The sequence below is a fragment of the Trypanosoma theileri genome (assembly GCF_002087225.1).
Source record: "Trypanosoma theileri isolate Edinburgh chromosome Unknown TM35_Tth_4_V1, whole genome shotgun sequence".
In the NCBI taxonomy this organism is placed as follows: domain Eukaryota; phylum Euglenozoa; class Kinetoplastea; order Trypanosomatida; family Trypanosomatidae; genus Trypanosoma; species Trypanosoma theileri.
The window spans coordinates 737,973-759,760 of NW_021639846.1; the positions used below are offsets into that span (position 1 = coordinate 737,973).

A 21,788-nucleotide genomic window follows, 5' to 3' on the forward strand; every position below is an offset into this window, starting at 1 on the left:
AGCAGCATTCACACTAAGGTGAATCATGTAAAAGAAAACTGCTGCTGATGGCACGCCGGCACGCGCCCCAGGGCCTTCTTGGATAAAGTTTTGTCCCAGCACGACTCCGCTGGCCCCGGTGCTGTATGACGTTTGTAGCTTATGAAACCAGTAAAACTCCGCACCAGAGTTTACTGGCCCATGGCTTCCCCCGCAGAATACGAGGTAATGGACCCTGGCTCCACCTTTCGATGGCCAAACGTCACCAAGGGGATAGCATTCCGAAGAACACATGTGTTAAAAGGAAAAGAAAAAGAAATTGGTTTTTAAGGAGACCACCTCCTTCAAAAATTTATTGAGTGCATTTAGTTTCCTTGAATAAATTCAAGTACTTAACCTCGGTACCACGATAAGGTAGCACATCCTTACCAAGGAATTTGCCTTGTAAAATGGCATGTCATCAAAAACTGCTAGTGTCAGTGCGCTGTAGGATCCTCCTCCAGGGGCTTTAGGTGACATCAGCTCACCCCGAACGTTGCGCATTTCAAAGTGCGATAGAGCACTGTTACCCTGGTCCTCCAACTCCAGGCCAGGGGCCTTGCTGCAGTTGTAGTACTTTTGTGCTACTTCTTTTGCCTTAGGAGACACTACCAGAAACACGTGGGGCTTGCCCCGCACATCGTTTTCAACGGCAGAAATCATCTTGAGATGAGCAAACGTCGTGCCATCAAAACCAAGACCATGTGCAATTTCATGTGCAACTGTACGTATATGATGCTCAGTGGCCAGCACAGAAGTGGGTTCCAAGTTGATGGCAACAGCAATTGGACGGTGATTCTTCAACCTCTGGCAAGTAAACTCCCTCGAGTAGCTGTCTGACGCTGCGGCGCTGACGTAAACGTGCAAATCGGCATCTCCCAAACCCTCAGTATAGTGCTCCTCGGGGATGTTGTACCAGCCGCATTGTCCACGAACATCTTCTCTTCGAAGTTTAACAATACCTTCAGCTCGATGCACAAGGAGACGGTCCGTGTGGAGTTTAATTGCCGCGGGAATAGACCACTCCACCAATATTTTTCTCTTCCTCACTGTTAGCACACTACTGTGATGGCAGTATTGCCTATTATAACTGGGTGTATCGCAGTAATCACCCGCCCTTGTGCAGTACTTTGAGGGGTCGTTCAGGTCCCTCGTGTATGCCTTGATGCGGATAGGTTCAAAGTTCTTGTTATCTTTGGAGTCGCTGGAGTCGATGGCCGCACTGGTGGTGTATGCCTGCACGGCGCCCTGCCCTCTGCGGGGTATCTCCCGCACCACCCCAGTTGGCCTGTTCTTCTGACTTGTCTCACCGTACATGGAGTGGTGGGGAATAGTGGCAAGGCACCCGGCGGTACAGCACAGCAGCACCAGCAACAGCAGTGTGAGCACCGGGGGGTGCGAAGAATAGCGGCCCACCACGGCGCGCGCGCACGGAGTGTGCATAACTGTGTGTTTTCGCTGAGAAGCTTCTAAAAGCTGTGTTCAGAGGAAAGGAGAAAAAGGGCACAGGAGAAAAAGGTTAAAAAAAAAAGAGTGACACATCAACTACTGAACAGCGCAAAGAAACCTGCATACGGCCCAACAAACGCCTACATCCACATACACAAATATCCATATTTTCCTAGCTAAAAGAAGTTATTGTATATCAGCAAAAAAATTTTATTAAAAAAACCCCTATTGATAATTTCCCAAAAGTAATAGGTGCAACACACACACACACACACACACACACAAAGAAACACACACACGGAGTGAAGGACTCGTCCACAATAGAAGAAGCCGAAGCAGTATATTGATAAACCCTTATTGATGATACCCCGGAAAGCAAAAGTGCCAAAAAACACACACATATATTACATATAAAGATATCCATACTTTTCCAAGAAAAACAAGTCAAAAGGGGTTATTGTATTTCAGCAAAAAAAAGAAAATTATTGAAAACTCCTTATTGGTGATAGCCCAAAAGTAGTAGGTCCAACACACATACATACACAGTGAAATACACAAGGATAGTGAAGAACCAATAAGCAAAAATGACAAAGCCGAAGCAGTATATATTGATGTGGAAAAAACCTTATTATTTCCAATCAGTAAATTGCCCATCAGTATGGGGGGGACACCACCATCATATTGAATTACACAGAAATAGTACGGGGCGGAAGCTGTGTCCTTCAAGGGGTGATAATGATGTTCTTTCCATAGAATAATATAACGTCTGTCACAGTGCATCCGGTGCTAAACATTTCTAACCCAAGTCGCCAACACACACACACACACAGAGACAAAGAACCAATGCTGACAGATATACCTGATTTGTTATTTGTGCTCCTTGCGTACACGTCCTTCCGAGTTGCAGAGGAGGACAGAGTGTTTGAAGAGGTTTGCTCACAGAGACACCGCCACGGCGACGGCAACGACGAGGAACAGAAGGGGTGCACACCCAGCAGCAGTAACACTGCCATCACCCACTCCAATATTCAGAGTAATACCAGCAGTGTTGTTAGGCAAGTGTGTTGTTCCACCTTGTACATTCTTACTCGGTGCTTCGGTTGGGTCGATTATTGTGTCATGATCACCGATGTGCACATCAGGAATATTCGTTTCTCCCCGAACCGTCGTACCTGTTGTTGGATCGTTATGGGTGATGGAACCCTGCGAGCCAGCACCATTAGAAGTATGGGGCGAAGCACTTTCGTCATTAACAGATGGGTTTACTTCGCCCTCTTCATTTCGATCTTCCATTGCGGATTCAGGTATCTTCCACGTGATGTTCCCAGGAGCAGGGTTGTCGTCGTCTTCCTTGACTGGCAGTGGGTCCAGAACAATGCTGAGGTTGGGAAGCACGTCGCATACCTCTTCGTACTTGGGACAGATAATATTCCCAGACCAGAGATAAAAACTCTTTGGCGTGATCTTCTTCCCCTCCTCACACTCATACCACGTTTGGCTCTCATAGAACTGCACCCTCAACTTCTTCTTCTCTTTATTGCAATCCGTCTTCACGCACACATCACCAATAGCCCTTTTCATATATTTGAGCCCTTCACCTTTTACACAACGTGAGTCCGGGCCGACGTAGCTTCCTTCACCATTTAGCGAAAAGCTTTTAGTGCACCAGGGTTCACGGTGGCGTCCAACAATGGGACAGAAATCCATAAAGTTATTGCTGCCGCCATACCGATTGTTGTCGGGGAAGTACCGGTATTCCTCAGCCAAGACATAATCATGTTCTTTTAGTGTGCAGTACCCCAGAGCCAAACGATCGAGTGTGCAGAGGTTCAGGACCTTTGGAAAAGGTGTGTCGCAGACCATTTCGGGAAAAGAACTCTTACCGTCTTTAATACACTTTTCATCCAGAAATTTACAACCGGATTTGTTGCCCCATTTCATCGGCTCTGCCTTGTCGAAGTTTGCCTTGTAAAATGGCATGCTGTCAAATATTGCCAGTGATAGTACGCTGTAGCGGCCAATCATGGCCCCAGGAGCCATAAAATCTTCCCTTGCATTCCGCTCCTCAATGTGTGAACGAGCTGATGCGGCACCTTGGTTCTCCAGTTCCACTCCACTGGCATTGGGGCAGTCGAAATACTTCCTCGCCACATCCCTCGATTTCGTAGTATTTATGATCCACACCTTTTTTTTTCCCCGAACGTTTGTATGAGTACCAATGATATTCAGCGCCGCAAACGTAAATTCATCATAACCAAGAATGTGTCCGATCTCGTGCACCATTACGCGAATGAATGAATCTGTGGGTTTCACATAAGAGGGAGTCAGGTTGATGACACCAGCATAGGGGCGCTTATCTTTTAAATAACTGCAAGAAACCGCCCACGCGGCTGTGTCGCGTGACGGCATGGCGCTGACGTAGATATACAAATCGGCATCAACCAATCCTTCCGTATGATGCTCCTCAGGGATGTTGAAGTAACCGCAGTACCCTCCACTCATCCTTGGAACCTTAATACCTTCGGTTGGCACCACGGAAAGACGCTCACTGTGCATTTTAATCGCCTCGGGAATAATCTGCTCCACGATAATTCTCTTCATCCTCACTGTCAATATATCGTTGGCTCCACAATATATTATGTCGTTCAACGCATCGTAACGTACCTCCCCAATACCTGAGCAATACTTTGATGGGTCGTCCAGATCCCTTGTGAATGCCTTGATGCGGATAGGCGCCCAGTTTAGTTTATTCTTTTCCTCTTCGGTTATAGCAGCACTGGCGGTGTATGCCTGCATCGCGCCCTGCCCTCTGTGGGGTATCTCCCGCACCACCCCAGTTGCCCTGTTCTTCCGGCTTATCTCGCCGTGTATGCAGCGGTGGGGAATAGCGGCGAGGCACCCGGCGGTACAGCACAGCAGCACCAGCAACAGCAGTGTGAGCACCGGGGGATGCGAAGAATAGCGGCCCACCACGGCACATGTGTACGAATTGTGCATAACTGCGTGTTTTCGCTGAGAAGCTTGTAAAAGCTGTGTTCAGAGGAAAGGAGAAAAAGGTTAAAAAAAAGAGTGACATATCAACTATTAAGCAACGTGTATAAACATATAAACCAGCACACAACACACACACAACACACAGAGAGGAGAAAAACCACACTTTTTTTTTTTTCGCTTTCGCCGCGCGAAGAGGAAGGTTGAAGAAAAACAAGAACAACGACAATGACAAGAACAAAAAAAGATTGTGTAGATGACATCAATCCAAAAGGGTTCTAAACACGGATATTAGCATTTTCCGCTGTAATGCGGCTCTTTCCGAGGGATCCGAAATAGCGACGCCAGAAATTACGGAAAAAACCCTCATGGAAATCTCGATTTGGTTCAAACAATCCAAGGCCGAAACGAGCGGATTCCTTCTGCGTAGAGTTCATGCAACCGAGGTAAACGTAATACACCGCCATTGGGACAACAATACAACCAGCAAAACCAGCTACCACAAGAGAAACAGTGGTAGCAGCAATTGTCCAACGTCCTGATGCAGTATCAGTATCTCTAGGGGTGTCAGCAAGCGCCACCGCAGAGCGAATAAGAATAAATATCGCGAGAATACTTGTAAAAATGAAGAAACCACCAAAGAAACGAAAAGTTCTCTTGGCAACACAACATCCTATTACACCACAATGGTGGTCAAATACCTCAACACAGTAGTCACAAAATTGACAATGTGTACTTCTAGGAGGTCGAACTATGTGACACGTAGGACATATCTTGCAAAGCACTTCTTTACCGTTAATCATGGTTATCTGAGGTTGTCGTCCTGGGTCAGGGGGAAGAGGTAGCAAGATTCCAGGATCAACCGTCACAGATAAAATCAAACAAATAAGGGCAGCGATAGAAAGGATGGAAACGATTAGATAACTGTAAAATTCTCCACGCGGCACTACACCAATCATAAATATGAGATCAATTAGAAGGAGAAAAACAACAATACAAATACTGTTTGCACCATCGCGTGGAAGAATACAGCAGCAAATCAAATGAGATCGACCTAGTACACGTTTGGGAGCATTTGACCAACGAATTGGAGGTGCCCGTGCCATAGACCCCTCAAAAACCTGATAGAACTCCATATTCGAATTTGGATTCACATTCACATTCGCACATGTGACTCTGTCCTGACCGTATTGTTCACGTTGGGGAAATGTACTCCCCGTTGTAAGAGGAATGGCATTTTGCATGAACACACACACACACACAAGGCACACGCAAAAAAAAAAGAGACTCCGCTACAAGTCCTTTTCCTTTTCCTTTTTTTTTTGAGAAAAAAAAAGAAAAGAAAGTCATGTAAAAAAAAAAGAAAAATAAACCTACTCTAATAATTTCCCTTTGTTTACTTTAATCATTATATTGAAAAAAAAAAGAATAAAGTAACACTTGAGAGGTCAAACCTTTTTCTTTCTTCCTTTTTTTTCCTCCCTCCTTCCATTCTTTCCATTGGGATGGGATGGGGGGCCTCACTTCAGTTGTTTGGCCCTTCGTTCCGCTTCGAGTTCCTCCTCTAAGGTATCCACATCAAAACCTAGCCCCCGCATCTCCTCAAGATAACGCTGAGTCGGTTCCTCTTCAAGTGCCTGTGCGCGCTTCATCTCTTCATACATACGCCGCCGGCGCATCGCATAGCCAAAGGCAGCAACACCGAAGCCACACACCAAAAAGGCACGTACTCCACGCCAGGCCATTTTTCGAAGAATTTGTGTATTTTCTTCAAAACTCTCCGCACCAATTTTTTCTGCTATTTTCATATTCTCCAAGGTGCGCTTATCTACTCCGGACGGAGGTTCTTTGCTATTACCCGAAACCATTTTCACCTTTTTCTGGTGGTTAATTTTGCCTTTAAAAATGGGAAATCTGACGCCGGATAAGAACACCTCCTTTGTGCGTCTTTCAAATGAATTGTTGATAATAATAACGATAGAGAAAAAAAAAAGAAAAACACCACCAACCAAACAATCAACAACAACAACAACAACCAAACAATAAAAGCAAAAGAAGAGTACTGAACGAGTGAAGGCCAAACCAGAGAGAAATTATAATACTCAAGAAGAAAAAAAAAGAGTGGAATAAACATCTGCGTCAGAAAAGTGAAGCTGATACATTGCCCACCAGCGCAAAAACAGCACATTCTATTGCCGCCGGGCCCCACTGCATTTTACCTTTTTTTTTTTGAGAGAGGTTATGGGAGGGAAAGGGATGCAGTTTCCGTCACGTAGTTTGATAGAATAATAGGACCCCTTCCCCATTCCAATCCACGAAAAGACAGAAAAAAAGCGCACTCAAGAGAGAAAACGCAACCGACACTCTAGTCCTCTAAAAAAAGTGCCGGACCACAAGATAAACAACAACGAAACAAAAACACATTTCTGTTTATATATATTATATATATGTATATATATATATCTAGATAATCCACGTGTGCGCTACCCCAAAAGAAGAACAACAATAATAACAACAACAACAAAAACAGAAACCCATCGACATGGATAACGAAAGGGACCAAAAAGACAACATACAAGAGCACGCATATATATATATATATATATATATATATATATATATATTTGTGTGCCACATTTCAGGAAATTAATTATACTTTCGTCATCAATAATCTCCCGTCTTAAGTTTTTGTGAACGTGCACCGCTCGTTCTACGAACAAGACAGTGGTCAGGTATATTCTCGTGTCCAAGTTTTGGTCGTTGACCATTAAGACTGGCCGTCCGTGCCGGGCTGTTGTGACAGCTGCCCCCTACGCTGCTAATACTTTGCCCATGAAAGATAGAGCCTGTGGGAGCGAGTCTGGCGGATGATGAATTTGTATTGCGCCGGAACGGAGATGCCCGTCGCGTGGTGGGACTCGGGACACGAAGTGGTGGAATGTGACGAGCGGAGGCCGTCTCGCGTGCTGCGTGATCGTCGGGTGGACTGTTTGGCTGCCGGCTCGGCGAGGGGCGTCGCTGCGGTGTGGCCACGCGGCGTTCGAGAAGTGAGTCTATTTTTTTCCCCAGAATCGTGACAACTGCCTGCAGGTTACGACAGTCAGCCTCCCGGTCGGCTAATTCCTGCGCCATCCTCGAAAGCTGTTCTTCAAATGTCTCCCTTTGGCGTCGCAGCTCCGCCTCAAATATTATCTTTTGTCGCAGTAGTTCTGCACGAAAGGCATCCATTTCATCAGAGCTCATGGCAACTGCAGATGCTTCTATATATAAATTTAGCACCGGTTTCGTTCTTAACCCCAATAAAGGTGTGATAGTTAACTTGAAAGAGAGAATATTTAGTCACAAAGAAAAGAAAAGAAAACAAAGGAGACAAGGTGGCAAGATTAAAATATAAATATATAAGTAAATGGTATTACTTACAAAACTGGACTCTTCTCTTTCCATAAGATAAGCAAAAGTAAGAAAAAAAACGAAATGAAAAGAAAGGACGAACAAAAAAAAAAAACTGAGAATATTCGCCTTTGACGAAACAGTTTTTTTTTTTTTTTTCTTCTTCTTCCTCTTAAGAAGGAAGCAAAATAAGGTTCCCACAACAAGGACATATACACACAAAAAAAAAGAAGGTGAAAAGAGAACAACATCGTGAAAAATAATTATATTATATATATTTTTCTTCTTTTTTCCCATTTTTTTTTTTTTTAACACGATTAGTACACATCTTTCATAAACTTATGTTCGTTTTCCATGTTCTGTAAAAATTTAGATGCCGCAGTGCGAGTCATTCCACCGTAAACTAAAAGGTTTACCAAAGCCTGATCTACACTTTTTGCCATTTCAGAAGCATTTCCTGAAACATAAAGAAGGCATCCACCATTTGCATTACTAGTAAGAAGTTTAAAAAGATAATCTTTATGCTTTTCTATAAGGTCTGTCACATAGTACTTTTCACACTGATCCCGACTAAAGGCCAAATCCAAGAGTGTGAGAACAGGAGGTGGGAACACCTCTGCGTCTGGGAGTTTCCCTTCGCCTTGAGGACACCATCCTTCTAACTCTTCCCGTACAAAGTACTCACTCTCACGTCGTTGGGCCCCAAAGAAAAGAACCATTGGACCAAATGCCGCATTTGGTTGTTTTTTCATCAATGCCGCCCGTCGATAACAGAAACCTATCATAGAGGCAACACCTGTACCAGGTCCAATCATCACAACTGGACGTTCACCACACTTTGCAGGAAGATGAAATGTAGATTTATGAATAAAGGCAGTTATCTTTTCTCCAACTGAAATACTTTGAAGATATTTTGAATTCATTCCATCAGGAACAATTCGGATAAACGCTTCTATCGTTTTTGGATGTGTCATCATATCTGAGGCTATGGAGTAATACCGTGGTTGAACCCGTGGCATCATCTCCAAGAAGTGACCTATAGGTATAGAACAACAACTTGGAAATTTTTTCAGATAATCTAGTAAGGTTCGAAATAAATAAGTTGATGATAATTCTAGAGTTGAGGAATCCATCTCCTTTGAATTTTGTTTTTTATTTTTTTGATTATCTCGGTTAAGTATTTCCATAAAGAGTTTTTTTTCATTTGGATCAGAACAATATTTCGCTAATACACGCAACATTGACTTACGAGGTTTACCTGATAAATCTAAATAATATTCAAATACTTTTTGTAAAGTAACACGTGCAGGAAATGTATTTCTTAATGAGGCTCGAGATCTTGCATTTGCAGTTGTGCACAATTCTACAGGTGTCATCCATTCTTTTTCAGAAATATTTAATACTATTCGATACGCTTCAATTATATCAGGTAAATTAGCTGGATAAATACCAAGATGATCTCCTGCTTGATAAGTTATCATGTGATCCTCACTACTTAAAACAAGATGAAGAATAAAACTACCATCATCATCTCGTTGCACTGTACGTGAGTTCTTCCCTTTTACTACAAGTTGAACAGGGTTTTGCATAGATGGTTCTAGTAATGAAGGTGGTGGAATATAGGGTAATGGACTAACAGTTTTTTCAGGTGTAAACTGAAATATTAATTGGGGTTTAGGAGGAGCATCGGATCCAGCAGTTAATACTATTCCACATCGTTCTTCAAGAACTCCCATAAGTTTTTCTTCCCATTCTTCAAATACTTCTTCTTGTAGTGGATTTCGTGCATCCCCAATAACAACAGGTAGCAACTCTTTTCCTCCACCTCTTTTAAGAAACATATTGACATCTAATCCTCCTCGACAAAAGTACTTATAAGAGCTATCACCTAAAGCAAAAACAGCATAGGATACGTTAGAAAATACCATTTTACCTTCTGTTCCTCCCTTTTGCAAAGCTGATCGCATCTCTGCAAAGAGACAATAAAAGTTGGCTGGGACTTCTCCTTCACCTGTAGTTGCAACTATAAATATTACAATAGGAGGTTCACCTTTCGCATTCATTGGGAAAAGAGGTTGATTCGAGTTAAACTGACTTAAATGAGACCATGAAGAGGGATCAATAAGTGATACATCAGCACCACGTTCTTTTAAATCCGATACCAAGTTTTTAGCATAACCTTCAGCATTACCAGAACTACTTCCATAAATAACCATTATACGTGCGGTCTCATCACTATGTTCAACATTTCCATTTCCTTCTCTTTTTATTATATCAGTGTATTTTGAAGAAAAGTTCCTAGTATATGGTGCGGTATATTTACGTGATTTCAACAGTCGTGCAATTAACACCCCAATAGAAGCACCTGCAATAACGCAGACTGCAACCACCAAAGGACGCCTCATCCCTAGTTAAATAGAAGTTAAACACCAAATTCAAAGAAAAGAAGAATAGAAGAAGAAAAAAAATAGAAGAAAAACATTTTTTCTGTTCTTAGCATATATATGAAAAAGAAACAACCAAAGTGAAATTTTACTTTTCGACTACTCTCTCTCTCTCTCCTCATCTTTTTATTTCTTATTTTTTTACTTTTTGTCTAGAGAGACACCTGCCTTTTTATTTGATTTTTTTTTTTTACTCGATTATTCGCCATTTTCTCAATCAGTCACACACACACACACACACACACACATACACAGAGAGACACAGAGACAAATACAAACACCTCCTCATTTTTTTTATTTATTTATTATAACATTTCTCCATACAGAAATGCCAACAAAATAAAAAAAAAAAAAAGGTAGCCAGAAATATTAACAAAAACAAAAAGAAAAAGAACCTGGAAAAAAAAGGTTACTTCTCTGGATTGCGCATTTTACGCTTCACTGGGGCTCGCGGGCCTGAAGGCGTGCGGGCCTTTTTTCCTTCCACCAACGGCCGGAGATCCTTCGGTATCTTTTTGCGGGGATTTGTCACGACGCCCATCCACGAGGGTTGATCATCACCACCAGCTTCTCGAGTAGAGTTCCCCTTTTCTTCTCTGCGGGATCTCTTATTATTATTATTATTATTATTATTATTATTATTATTATTATTATTATTATTATTATTATTATTTCTACTCTCATTCTTGCCGCCACCTTTCCCATTATTACCATAGCCAGCCTGTTCCTCACGCTTTCGCTTTTCCCTCCTACTTACTTGAATGGCACCAAGTGCCTTGGACTTCTGCACATGCACAATTCTCACTTCACGGCCGTTGAGTAAACTTCCCCGCACGGCGATGGCTTTCGGCACGGATGAAGTGTGATGAAACTCTACGTAACCAAATCCCTTGCATTTCCCAGTTTCACGGTCTCGAACCAAACGTACACGCTTTACATCAGAGACACCTTTGTCCATGAAAAAATTCCACACCATCTCTTCATTCGTATCATATGCAATATTTCCAATAAACACAGATGTATCGGGTGCGTAGGCGGTGCTTTCAGCATCCATAGTAGTAACAACAATATGACGACCTTCTACAATGATACCATTCTTTTCAAGAGCCTTCGCAACAGATGATTTGTCTTTAAATAAAACATATGCCACTGCACTGTACTCATCACCTTTTTTAATTTCTCCACGAAGGATACGTATGGCACGACCAACGCCTTTCTTCTGTTTTTTATTATTATTACTGTTATTATTATGTTTACTAGGTCCATCTTCTTCTTCCTCAAGAGCTTGAGCACGAATGCGGACACATTCAATTGTACCACAGTTTTTAAATATTTTTTCTATCGTCCGTTTCTTAACATCATTTACAAGATTCCCAAGAAATACTGTACGAGATTCTTCTTCTTCATTTTTGTGAAGTGCATGACGTAGATGCTTTTTCCGTTTAGACCCATTTTTCTCTGCTCCATCCATCTTATCTTTATCATCATCAAGAAGCACTGTGGCGAAGATACTTTCCTTTTCTGATTCCCCAACACCCTGATCACCCTTGTTCGTTTTCGCATTCTCAATCACACGAAGACGTTGTTTTTCTTTACGAGAAGCTTTCTTCACTTGTGGTGCTAATGCGAAAAGATCAAAGGAAGCCTTTTTTGTTGGTTCAAACGAAATGGCTTTACTTGTAGATTCACCACCATTATTTTCATTTGATTTTGCCGCTGCCGCCGATGACGATGGGGCGGTTGAACCAAATAGCTCTGCTGTCAGAGACATGTGTCTGAATGAAATCAATAGAAAGAAAGATCTCTCTTTTTTTTATTTATTTTTTTTTTTTAAAGAAGAAAAGACTACCTTTTCCCTATTACTTTGAAAAAAGGTGGCTATGAGGAAATGAGAATAATGGTTAAGAAAGAAAGAAAGAAAGAGAGAGAGAGAGAGAGAGATAGAGAGAGTCACGTAGTACTAAGCCAAATAGTGCAGAGCAAAAAGAAAAAGAGATATAATAAAACACAGAATATTGTGGCAACCTTTCTTCAAAGAAAAAAAGAGAAAAAGAAGACAAACACGTATGCGTGAGTAGGTAAATGAGAAAGGGTAAAAGAAAGAGAGATAGGGACAATAATAATAATAATAATAATAATAATAATAATAATAATAATAAAAGATATTGAGAAAACAGGTACCCTCACCCCTAAAATATACAATCATAAATACATGTATGTATATATTATATATATACGAAAAGGGGAATAATAAATAATAATAAATAATAAAAAAAACATACAAACACACAGGCACAAAAAAAAAAAGATAACCTTATACACTACCATTTGAACTGTTTGTACTTGTTTTGTATGTTTTATCTAGACGAGCACGTAGCTTCTGAAGCATTTCCCCTGCGTTAGAATATTCTTTCTGTTGTTGCTCTTTGACTGTTTGCCATTCCCGCTCATTTGAAGGTTCTGCTTCTCTAATACCCATTGGAGTATTAAAAGTGTTAACCGTTGGTATTCGGGTTTCTACTTCATTTACCAACGATACTTTAGACATGAAATCTGATGTTTCTTCATGTAATAATCGTTGAATAGCAGAACGTGGTTCCTCTGCAATCATAACGGTGTCCACTACACGAGCCAATACACTGTTTGTATGTGATAATGTATGAAGACCTAAATCTAACTGTCTTTGAATTCCATCTGCACGTTCTCCTAATTCCTTCAGACGTTGCTCTAATGCCTCCTTCCCACGTGTTTCTCTACGCAGTAAACGGAAGGTGTAGAGACGAGAGAAATAACGACGCGCCAAGGCAGTGAGATTGCCATGATGATAGTATGGAATAAGGGAGTAAATACGACGCCGATGACGTCGTTTTTCAGTAAAAGAAAACCAACGTTTCAGATAAGAATGCGTAAAATCACGATATATTTTTGTTCGCATAACTTCCAATACCTTCAAACGCATAAGAAAAATTCTGCGCATTCGATGTGCATCAAACCATTTTTGTAGATATCCTTCTGCTAACAATCGAGCTGTTTTCTGTTCAAGTAGTAAAGCCCGTTTTATAGAGTTTCTAGATTCCATGGAAGATTCTGTAAATTTCATCCAATCATTAAATGCACGTCTGGCTATACTACGAGAGGTTAAACGAAGTACCAAGTCCGCACTATCATACGCTGACATTCTTCTTTGCACACGATGATATTCTTTTGTTTTTATTTGTTCAGTCCATTTATACCAATATGTCATCAACAAACGATTCTCATGCATTAATAATAATCTTGTGAGATGTCGCTGCTGGGCCCGTCGCTTTGCCTGAAAAGCGAGAAATCGATTCCACTTTCTCATGTATCGTTGCCAAATATTTTTCTTTGTTTCTACTAGCAAAAATTTACCACTCGTTCGCATCTTTCTAAAAACCAACCATTGATTATAGTATAAAATCGCTAATTTTTTATTATTGGTTTCACCTAAATGTACAGCCATATCCTTCTTTTCCTTTTTCTCTACACGAGCCAAACGAGACTCCATATTTGTAACGGCCTCCGCCATAGTGTGTATAGGCGGTTGATTGTAGAAATGGATGGGACGTGCCTGTAATTTCAAATCATCCGACAGACTTTTAATATCCTCATCATGTTTTTGCAGTTTAACTTCGTTATTACTAATTCTCTCTCCCAATTCCCTGCGGAGTCCCTCGAGTTCCTGCTGTTGCGATCGCAGGAGTCGGACGACGGCGGTCAAAACTTCCTCCAGTGGGGCCCCGCCAACCTGCAGCCCCAACGACGGCACACCGCTGCTAACAGGAAAAACATTATCGAGAATCATCTTTGTCTCCATCACTCTTTGTTAAAAAAGAAAAAAAAAAAAAGAATATGATGATGATATAGAAGAAGAATAAAGATAAAAAAAAAGATAAAAATAGGAAAAAATAAATAACAAAGGCGATAAAGAATAATAATAATAATAATAATAATAATAATAATAATAAACTCACCACTTGGGTTCCCAATTATGCTATGGGGTATTAATCAATCCAGAAAAAAAAAGAAGAATAAATAAATAAACTGAGGAAAAGAGAAAGAAATATATAAAGAGGACACATTACTATGTACTTCAACTTCAAGCCATCTCTAATCCTTCATTTTTTTTTTTTTTTCTCCCTCCAACATCCACCCGCCTCTTTTCTCACTCGCTACTCCTATACTCTTTACACTGAAGGAAACAAAGAAAGGAAGAAAGAGAGAAAGACAAAAAGAAAAAAAAAAAAAAAAAAACCCAGACAATGAAGAAGGACAAACAAACAGAAAAAAAGAAAAATTGATCTCTCTCCTTCAATATTTTCCACTCAGCAGCGGATGTCCTAACGAAAACCAGTGTTCCACAAGGCAACATCAGCGAGAATGCAGATACAGAGACTGACTAGTGAGACAGAAAATCCTGAATGTAAATAGACTTGTCCAGAGTGAACAAAACATCCATTTTCAATCTCTGCATACAACTGACCACGTGTGGCCATTATCACCACAATAATAAAACGTCCAACAAACACTAATGTGAGGCACAAAACAACCAACAACCGACGATACTGAAAAGAATTCCATTTCACTAGGTGCATCGTCGTATCCATCACAACAGCTGTAATGGACACCAAGGCAAATAATCCACAAAGACAAGTTAAGATAATGTAAAGAATCATACAAGTTCGAAGAGCCCCATTTGGGAAATCAGAAACAGAAAACCGAATCTTATTATTTTTTACATTTTCCGCTATTTTGTACGGTAACGGATGTGTTTGAAGACTAGTGGAGTTGTTACCTTCACTTGTATTAACGGACTTTTCATACTCCAGAAGAAAACCAAAAATAAAGATATTACCATCATCACACTCTCTACGAGCAATTGGCGCTAGGGAACTACTCAGAAGAAGTCCCAGGAGTAGAACAGCAAGGGCCACAAATAATGTCCCAGGAAGAGTATTCCTATGCATCACTCAAACTCTCCGATACAGAGGTACTATCTCAATAAACATATAATTAGAAAATAAAAAAGGAAAAAAAGAAACAACATATTACGGAGAAATAAAATTCAGTTCAGAAATATCCCAAATATAGAGTTTATTATTATTATTATTATTATTATTATTATTATTATTATTATTATTCAGAGTAATGGAGGAGAACAAAAATACACATTTGATGTTCGATAATAATAAACGATAATAATAGTAATGTCAATAGTTTAATTATATATATACAAAAAAAATACGAACTAACACTCAAAAAAAAAATATTAACTATATTAAAAGACATGATTCTTTTTTTTTTCTTTTACTTATTTCCGAATCAGCACTTCACACTTCCTTCATTCTTTATGTCTCGCACGATAATAAGCAGAACGAAGTTCGTAGAATGACACCAAAGGATCTTCTACAACTTCCTCATGAACTACTGGAGCCCTTGACCCCTTTGTTAAGAAGGAGTGTGAAGGAGAGACTGCAGGAATTCCATCATCAGAAGAAAGAAAGGAGCCAGCAAGAATTTTCTCTTGGGAATCATGCATGTACATTTCATTCACTTTCTTTGCGAGATAGTTTGATATATTGCGGGTTAGAGAAGCTTCCCGAGTATACGGGAGTTTCTGATACCACGATGGCAGAAATATCATTTTTTCCTTTTCCCCTTCAGATACTTTTTCTTCTTCTTCGTTATCACTGTTATTCTCCATGCAAAAGGACTTCTTTTCTTCATATTTACCAATTTCCACACTACTGTAATCGCTGCTACTGATGTTACTACTGTTTTTTCCACTCTCAACATCTTGAGATTCCTTCACATCTTCCATAATAGATAGTGACGTACAAGACTCTCGTAAATCTAATGAATTCTCTTTCTCTTCTTCTTCTTGTTGCTTGTGATCCCCACTACTTTGAGTTTGTACCAATTTCTTCATAATATTAACCATTTCACCCTGATGTTGTGTAGATTCACGAATGGCATCAATAAACTGTTGCTGTTGCTGTTCAATACAGGAATGAGAATACTGCAGCTCACCCCGAAGGACTTCTATAATAGAATCTGTATTATCATTCTTCTCTTGCTGATTGATATGCTCTTCACCATTGGTGGAGGATTTCATTTCATCTACCTCTTGCAGAGCTTCCACAGAATGTGCACTTTTCTCTTCATCAACATTAACGTTCTTCTCTTTCTTCTTCTTCTCCTCCTCCTCTTTGGGCACACTTAATACACGAGAACTATTTGTAGCTTTACTCGTTTCTGATACTACTTCCTCATCTTTTGAAGTATTCAATGATGGAGAATACAATGGATAATCTGATATCTTCTCGCTCTTTATATCCTCCGAATGACCTCTCGTCTCTGTTTGTTGAATATCATGTGCGTGAGAGGAATCCTGCTGATGTAATGAAGGTGATCTCAACTTTTGTGATTCCGGAAGCATCCTTTCATCCATTACAGATTCACATATTCCTAACATTTCATCCAACTTCTGCTTATTATGCAGCAAAGAGGTTTGTTCTTGATATTGATCTTGTCGTATTTCTTTTTCTTCCTTTTCTTCATATCGTTGTTGTTGTTGCTGCTGTTGCTCTCCTTTCATTATCTCAATCGAATCCCTTAACGGAGAGACTGAGGACTGAACAGAGCCAGATTGCAAAAGTGACTTTGACCACCGCACTGCAGAGACATTTGATCGCTCAATAGGCACGCTTCTTCTGACAGACCTCCGCGGCTCATTTATGAAGGATGATTTAGACACAAACGTCTTTTGCACGCTTTTACTCTCTTGTGAGTTATTATTATTATTATTATTATTATTATTATTATTATTATTATTATTATTATTATTATTATTGTGTGCTAGATGTGGACCACTCGTCCGTTTACCACTCCTGTCTAGTGTAGGGGAGACATGTGAAGTGTGTGGATTGATCGGTGATGGAAAAAGGGAAAGGATAAACTCCTCTCCACATGTTCCCTTTCCATTCTCTGTGAAAAGACTCTCCTCCTCTTGTGTTGCCGATGGAAAAAGAACAGGAGGAGAAGAAAGAGGAGAAGAAACAGGAATGGTGGTACTTCCCCATTGGGGCTGAATCATCTCAATAATGGTAGGCGGCTGCTCATCATCATCAAGGATGAGATCAGATGTATTTGTCTGTGTACCACGAGAGATAATGGGATGCACCCAAGGTGGTCGTTGTGTATTCTTTCGTCTTTGTTTATTATCTGTTATTGCCTGAGAAGTAGAGAGTTTCGTTGATGGTGTATAGCTGTACTTCTGATCATCCATCATACTATCATCTCTCTCAATGGAAACTGCGTTGCCGTGCTGGTCGCGGGTGACACGAAGTGAGATAAACTTCGGTGCACTCATTATACAGTGTTTCCTTTTTTATTTTTTATTTATTTTGGTAGTCCTTTCCTTTTCGTTTGGGGGAGCTTATCTCGCTTCTAGGAACCCAATCTTTCTGTTTATTTATTTATTATTTTTTTTTTTTTTGAGTAGCAAGAAAAAGAAAGCAGATGATTCTTTTGATTGAGTTAATGTGAAAGGTGAACTGTGAGCCAATAACAGATATGAAAAAAGATCACTTCTTTCGTCTCTTCACAGTCCCCCAAACAACAACAACAACACGACTAACACACACAAAAAAAAAAGAATAGGATAAGAAGATCTCCATTAAACACATATACACACAACTGCAGCAAATTTAACCTCTTACCGTTTGCCATCCTCCTCACCTTCACCCTCCTCTTCCTCCTCATTATCAATTATAATTGGTTTCTGCTGTCGTTCATCTATCCGTTTCTTGAATTCCTCATGAGCTTGATCCCAGACCTTTTTAAATTCTTCTGCACGTGCAGCTGCCCCATTGTTTCTATCCGCAATCTTTCTCGTATCAATAACTGTCTGATCAGTAACGAAGCATTTATCCCACCAAAGCGACATTCCCATCGCCACTGGTTCCTTCACCAATTGTACTATCAAAAGACGCAGAGACCTTGTCGGAAGTGAGTGCAGCTGCCAACATCCATCCACAATATCCTCATCAACTTTTACTGGGTATCGAAAAACATATCGTCGTTCGCCTTCTATACCTCTTAAACTAAAACTGAGTACACAAACAGAGGTTCGGTCCTGTTGTTCCTCAGCTATTAAGCGAAAATTACAAATATCCTTTGCTTTTGTCTCCATTGTGGGTAAAATAAAACTCACTGTGGCTGTATCTCGTGTTTGTGACCAAAGATGTGAATCTCCTTCACACCCACCGTTTCGAGTGAGATTAAAATACATCATCTCATCTTCTTCCTCTTGTTCATTCTTATACACATCTTGGGAAGTCTTTATTGCAGATGACTGCACTGGCACAGTAGTAGTAGTAGTAGCATTTGTTTTACCAAACGGGGAAACTGTTGCCTTTGGGGGCATTGTCTCCATATGAATTCCATCTGGTCCAATGGTAACACGTGATGGGTATTGAAGCTGAGTGACTCTCGGGTCTCCTGTTACTTTCCCTTCATTATTATCATAATTATTATCATTATCATCATTATCTGACGCACTGCTGTCAGAGAGTTTATCCCATTTTGAGTAGTCAATCCCCGACATGAGTGATAACCTTCAGACCTCAGTCGTGTGTACTCTGCATATCCATATAGTTTTTTTTTTTTTTTGTGTGTGTGTTTGCACGCACACAGCACACCAAATGGGTGTGGATGATAAAGAAGAAACAAAAGAAAAAAGAAAAAAAGGAAATGGTACAAAGAGAAATCAATATAGAGGAAATTAGAGATGAATATGAAAAAGAAAAGGAAACAAATAAGAAGAAAAAAAAGAGTTATCATTGCACCCCCTTTTTTTTTTTAAAAAAAAAGAAGCAGTAGTCTACAAGAACGTCTTGGATGTCAAAGCGTCAGGTTTCCAATAGATAGATACAAACGCAATGACGGAAACGTCGAGAAAAAAAAAAAAAACATAAGAAAAATGTAAAACTGTGCACGAATGAACATACACACATATACACTCACAGAGACAAAACAGAGTGGAATACCACCTCCATACTATACATTGTCCAAAACACAATAATAATAATAATAATAATAATAATAATAATAATAATAATAATAATAATAATAATAATAATAATAATAATAATAATAATAATAATAATAATAATAATAATAATAATAATAATAATAATGCAAATCACACAAATCCATGGAGATAACACCCTCTCCCTCTTTATTATTATTATTATTATTATTATTATCAGAGAAGACTAGTAATCACATTTAACGTAGGCTGAGCGGCACAGCGGACAACGAGGTATGACTGTATCTCCCTCTCGCTGAACAGCCATCATCTCCGTGTACTTCTCAAATACAGAGAGGCACGCATCATGAAAGCAATGACCACAACTCAACAAAGTACCATGGCGAGGAACATCTGTATGATCACCACAAACAGTACGTTTACTACAAGAATTACTACTGGTAGTACTACTATTTATCTTGCCTGAGATACTTAACTTTTTGGCAGAAGAACCTTGTCTCAATAAAGATGAACCTAATGGATTTGAAATGGATATCTTTACTGGTTTTACGCTACTATTGCGTTCTGTTAAACCTTGATAGCAACTTTTCCTCTTGTTTTCATTAGCATTTTTTCTGGCCATACGTGCCTCATACTCTTTTCTAAAAACTGCCACTATTTCTTCTCCAGTTTTTGGTTTTGGAGCTTCTTCAGCATTTGGGTTTTTATCAATAGCCGTTAAACAGATAGGGCAATCCAATACACCACCTTCTGTCTCTGCTTCTACTCGCTTTCGAAGGGCTTTCCACTCCGCCTTTGTAATACATGCTGCTTGAGCACGCTGCATATAAAGATCAATGTTTTCTAATATCTGAACTCTTTCCTTTTCACGCCGAATTGCATACTCCGTATACGCTTCAGACAACCGTGCGAGTCGCTCACGGGCGTACTCACCACAGAAATCACTATCATTTTCTAAACGTAATTTCACATAAGCTTTCCTTGCAAGAACACGACGAAAAAATGCTTGAATCTTTACAATAGCGGCACGTTGCTCCATTGCTTTACCTGCATAAAATATACGTTTATGATAATTACTTCTTCGGCATATTGGGCAACACATTGGGGTTGCATCATGTTTTCCACGAGATCGCCTTGCAAACTTTTCAAACTGACGAAAACAATTCTCATGAAATACATGAGAACAACTAAGTAAAAGTTGACCCTGTTCCATAGTAGCATAAAATGGTTCTTGACAAATACTACAAGCATTAGATCCAAGAGGCATAACAACATTTCTACGAAGTGCGGTACTTTCAATCTTTTTCCATTCCTCTTCCGTTGGTTCTGGTGGTGGAAGTGGGACTAAACCCATTTTCTGCGCAAGTGTTAACCGACCACCAGGGAGTGGTGGGGGTACTTCTTCTAATGTTGGCAGTGTGGAGTTCACCAACGCCCCACGCGCGAAGTGTTGTTGTAATGCCACTGCGCTCCATATTTGTATTTGGTCCTTTCGCCGTGTGGTGTGTGTACCCCACCCCGCGTTTACTTTGCGGCCAATGGAGGGAAGGCTGCTGTGATCAGCCGACATGGTCGCGACTATCTATCATTATGATCCAATAATAAAATAAAAACACAAAGAGAGAGAGAGAGAGAGAGAAAAAAAAAGCCATTAAATCAAATATATATATATATATATATATATATTTACATGTCTGTATATATATGGCACATTAGTGGTGTTACGTAGACACAAAGAAGTACCAAAAAAAAAAAAAGAAAAAAAAAACAGAATAGGAAAATATACATGTCACAATATCATCATCATCATCATCAACTCACTTTCCCCACCCCCTTTCTTTCTTTTTCTTTTTTTGGGTAGCTCATTCGTAGAAGAACATGCCTCATAGCGAACTCACAAAACTGAGAAAGGGAATTCAAGTAATAAGAATCTTACACGAATCCTATAAAAAGTTAATAATGAATGCTCTATAACAGCAAAGAAAGATAAATAAATAACAAATAAAGACACCTCACCCAAACACAAGTGTAAATATAATAACAGTTATGTTTATAAGTATCAGTGGCCACCGTAACAATGTTCTAACACTACTAAGGACTTTCGCGAGTTGAGCCTTAAATCCGGATGATTGTCGAACACGCCCAAATTCATCACCAGTACCAAAAGCCGTGGGAGTAAAACCCCCATCACCGCCGTTGCCCTGATCAATCATGTCTGTTGCGAGTCCATACTTCGAGAGGAACCGCCGCTCAGAGAGAATGGCCATGGCATTAAGGCACAACAACAAGGCCTGGGCAATACTACCAACAGAGAACCCCATAGAGAAATTTTAAAAAAATATTACCACTACCACCAGTACTACCTTTCTTTCTCCTAGAAACATTTAGAGAAGCAGGGAATGGAAAAAAGAAAAAAAAAAAAAACA

At 40.0% G+C, this 21,788-nt stretch overlaps 13 protein-coding genes across 13 annotated transcripts; all 13 read right to left on the bottom strand.

The window, feature by feature from the left end:
• Positions 1-363: 363 nt before the first annotated feature.
• Positions 364-1,461, bottom strand: TM35_000044270 (leishmanolysin; the record flags this gene model as incomplete). Its single annotated transcript, XM_029022621.1, has 1 exon — positions 364-1,461. One exon carries the CDS (start codon positions 1,459-1,461, stop codon positions 364-366), a length of 1,098 nt encoding a protein of 365 aa, XP_028886279.1.
• Positions 1,462-2,403: 942 nt separating this feature from the next.
• TM35_000044280 (leishmanolysin) lies at positions 2,404-4,464 on the bottom strand (the record flags this gene model as incomplete). The annotated part of the gene is made up of 1 exon (XM_029022622.1): positions 2,404-4,464. One exon carries the CDS (start codon positions 4,462-4,464, stop codon positions 2,404-2,406), a length of 2,061 nt encoding a protein of 686 aa, XP_028886280.1.
• Positions 4,465-4,736: 272 nt separating this feature from the next.
• Positions 4,737-5,702, bottom strand: TM35_000044290 (DHHC-type zinc finger family protein; the record flags this gene model as incomplete). Its single annotated transcript, XM_029022623.1, has 1 exon — positions 4,737-5,702. The coding sequence occupies one exon, from the start codon at positions 5,700-5,702 to the stop codon at positions 4,737-4,739; it is 966 nt and encodes a 321-aa protein (XP_028886281.1).
• A 276-nt stretch (positions 5,703-5,978) lies between these two features.
• TM35_000044300 (uncharacterized protein) lies at positions 5,979-6,326 on the bottom strand (the record flags this gene model as incomplete). The annotated part of the gene is made up of 1 exon (XM_029022624.1): positions 5,979-6,326. The coding sequence occupies one exon, from the start codon at positions 6,324-6,326 to the stop codon at positions 5,979-5,981; it is 348 nt and encodes a 115-aa protein (XP_028886282.1).
• A 796-nt stretch (positions 6,327-7,122) lies between these two features.
• On the bottom strand, positions 7,123-7,701 carry TM35_000044310 (uncharacterized protein; the record flags this gene model as incomplete). The annotated part of the gene is made up of 1 exon (XM_029022625.1): positions 7,123-7,701. One exon carries the CDS (start codon positions 7,699-7,701, stop codon positions 7,123-7,125), a length of 579 nt encoding a protein of 192 aa, XP_028886283.1.
• Positions 7,702-8,165: 464 nt separating this feature from the next.
• TM35_000044320 (NADPH cytochrome P450 reductase B) lies at positions 8,166-10,253 on the bottom strand (the record flags this gene model as incomplete). The annotated part of the gene is made up of 1 exon (XM_029022626.1): positions 8,166-10,253. One exon carries the CDS (start codon positions 10,251-10,253, stop codon positions 8,166-8,168), a length of 2,088 nt encoding a protein of 695 aa, XP_028886284.1.
• A 448-nt stretch (positions 10,254-10,701) lies between these two features.
• Positions 10,702-12,063, bottom strand: TM35_000044330 (putative RNA binding protein; the record flags this gene model as incomplete). Its single annotated transcript, XM_029022627.1, has 1 exon — positions 10,702-12,063. The coding sequence occupies one exon, from the start codon at positions 12,061-12,063 to the stop codon at positions 10,702-10,704; it is 1,362 nt and encodes a 453-aa protein (XP_028886285.1).
• A 543-nt stretch (positions 12,064-12,606) lies between these two features.
• Positions 12,607-14,115, bottom strand: TM35_000044340 (uncharacterized protein; the record flags this gene model as incomplete). Its single annotated transcript, XM_029022628.1, has 1 exon — positions 12,607-14,115. One exon carries the CDS (start codon positions 14,113-14,115, stop codon positions 12,607-12,609), a length of 1,509 nt encoding a protein of 502 aa, XP_028886286.1.
• A 535-nt stretch (positions 14,116-14,650) lies between these two features.
• Positions 14,651-15,277, bottom strand: TM35_000044350 (uncharacterized protein; the record flags this gene model as incomplete). Its single annotated transcript, XM_029022629.1, has 1 exon — positions 14,651-15,277. One exon carries the CDS (start codon positions 15,275-15,277, stop codon positions 14,651-14,653), a length of 627 nt encoding a protein of 208 aa, XP_028886287.1.
• Positions 15,278-15,651: 374 nt separating this feature from the next.
• TM35_000044360 (uncharacterized protein) lies at positions 15,652-17,682 on the bottom strand (the record flags this gene model as incomplete). The annotated part of the gene is made up of 1 exon (XM_029022630.1): positions 15,652-17,682. The coding sequence occupies one exon, from the start codon at positions 17,680-17,682 to the stop codon at positions 15,652-15,654; it is 2,031 nt and encodes a 676-aa protein (XP_028886288.1).
• A 345-nt stretch (positions 17,683-18,027) lies between these two features.
• Positions 18,028-18,918, bottom strand: TM35_000044370 (Low complexity protein; the record flags this gene model as incomplete). The annotated part of the gene is made up of 1 exon (XM_029022631.1): positions 18,028-18,918. The coding sequence occupies one exon, from the start codon at positions 18,916-18,918 to the stop codon at positions 18,028-18,030; it is 891 nt and encodes a 296-aa protein (XP_028886289.1).
• Positions 18,919-19,588: 670 nt separating this feature from the next.
• TM35_000044380 (RING finger protein 32) lies at positions 19,589-20,932 on the bottom strand (the record flags this gene model as incomplete). Its single annotated transcript, XM_029022632.1, has 1 exon — positions 19,589-20,932. One exon carries the CDS (start codon positions 20,930-20,932, stop codon positions 19,589-19,591), a length of 1,344 nt encoding a protein of 447 aa, XP_028886290.1.
• A 442-nt stretch (positions 20,933-21,374) lies between these two features.
• Positions 21,375-21,683, bottom strand: TM35_000044390 (uncharacterized protein; the record flags this gene model as incomplete). Its single annotated transcript, XM_029022633.1, has 1 exon — positions 21,375-21,683. The coding sequence occupies one exon, from the start codon at positions 21,681-21,683 to the stop codon at positions 21,375-21,377; it is 309 nt and encodes a 102-aa protein (XP_028886291.1).
• Positions 21,684-21,788: the final 105 nt, after the last annotated feature.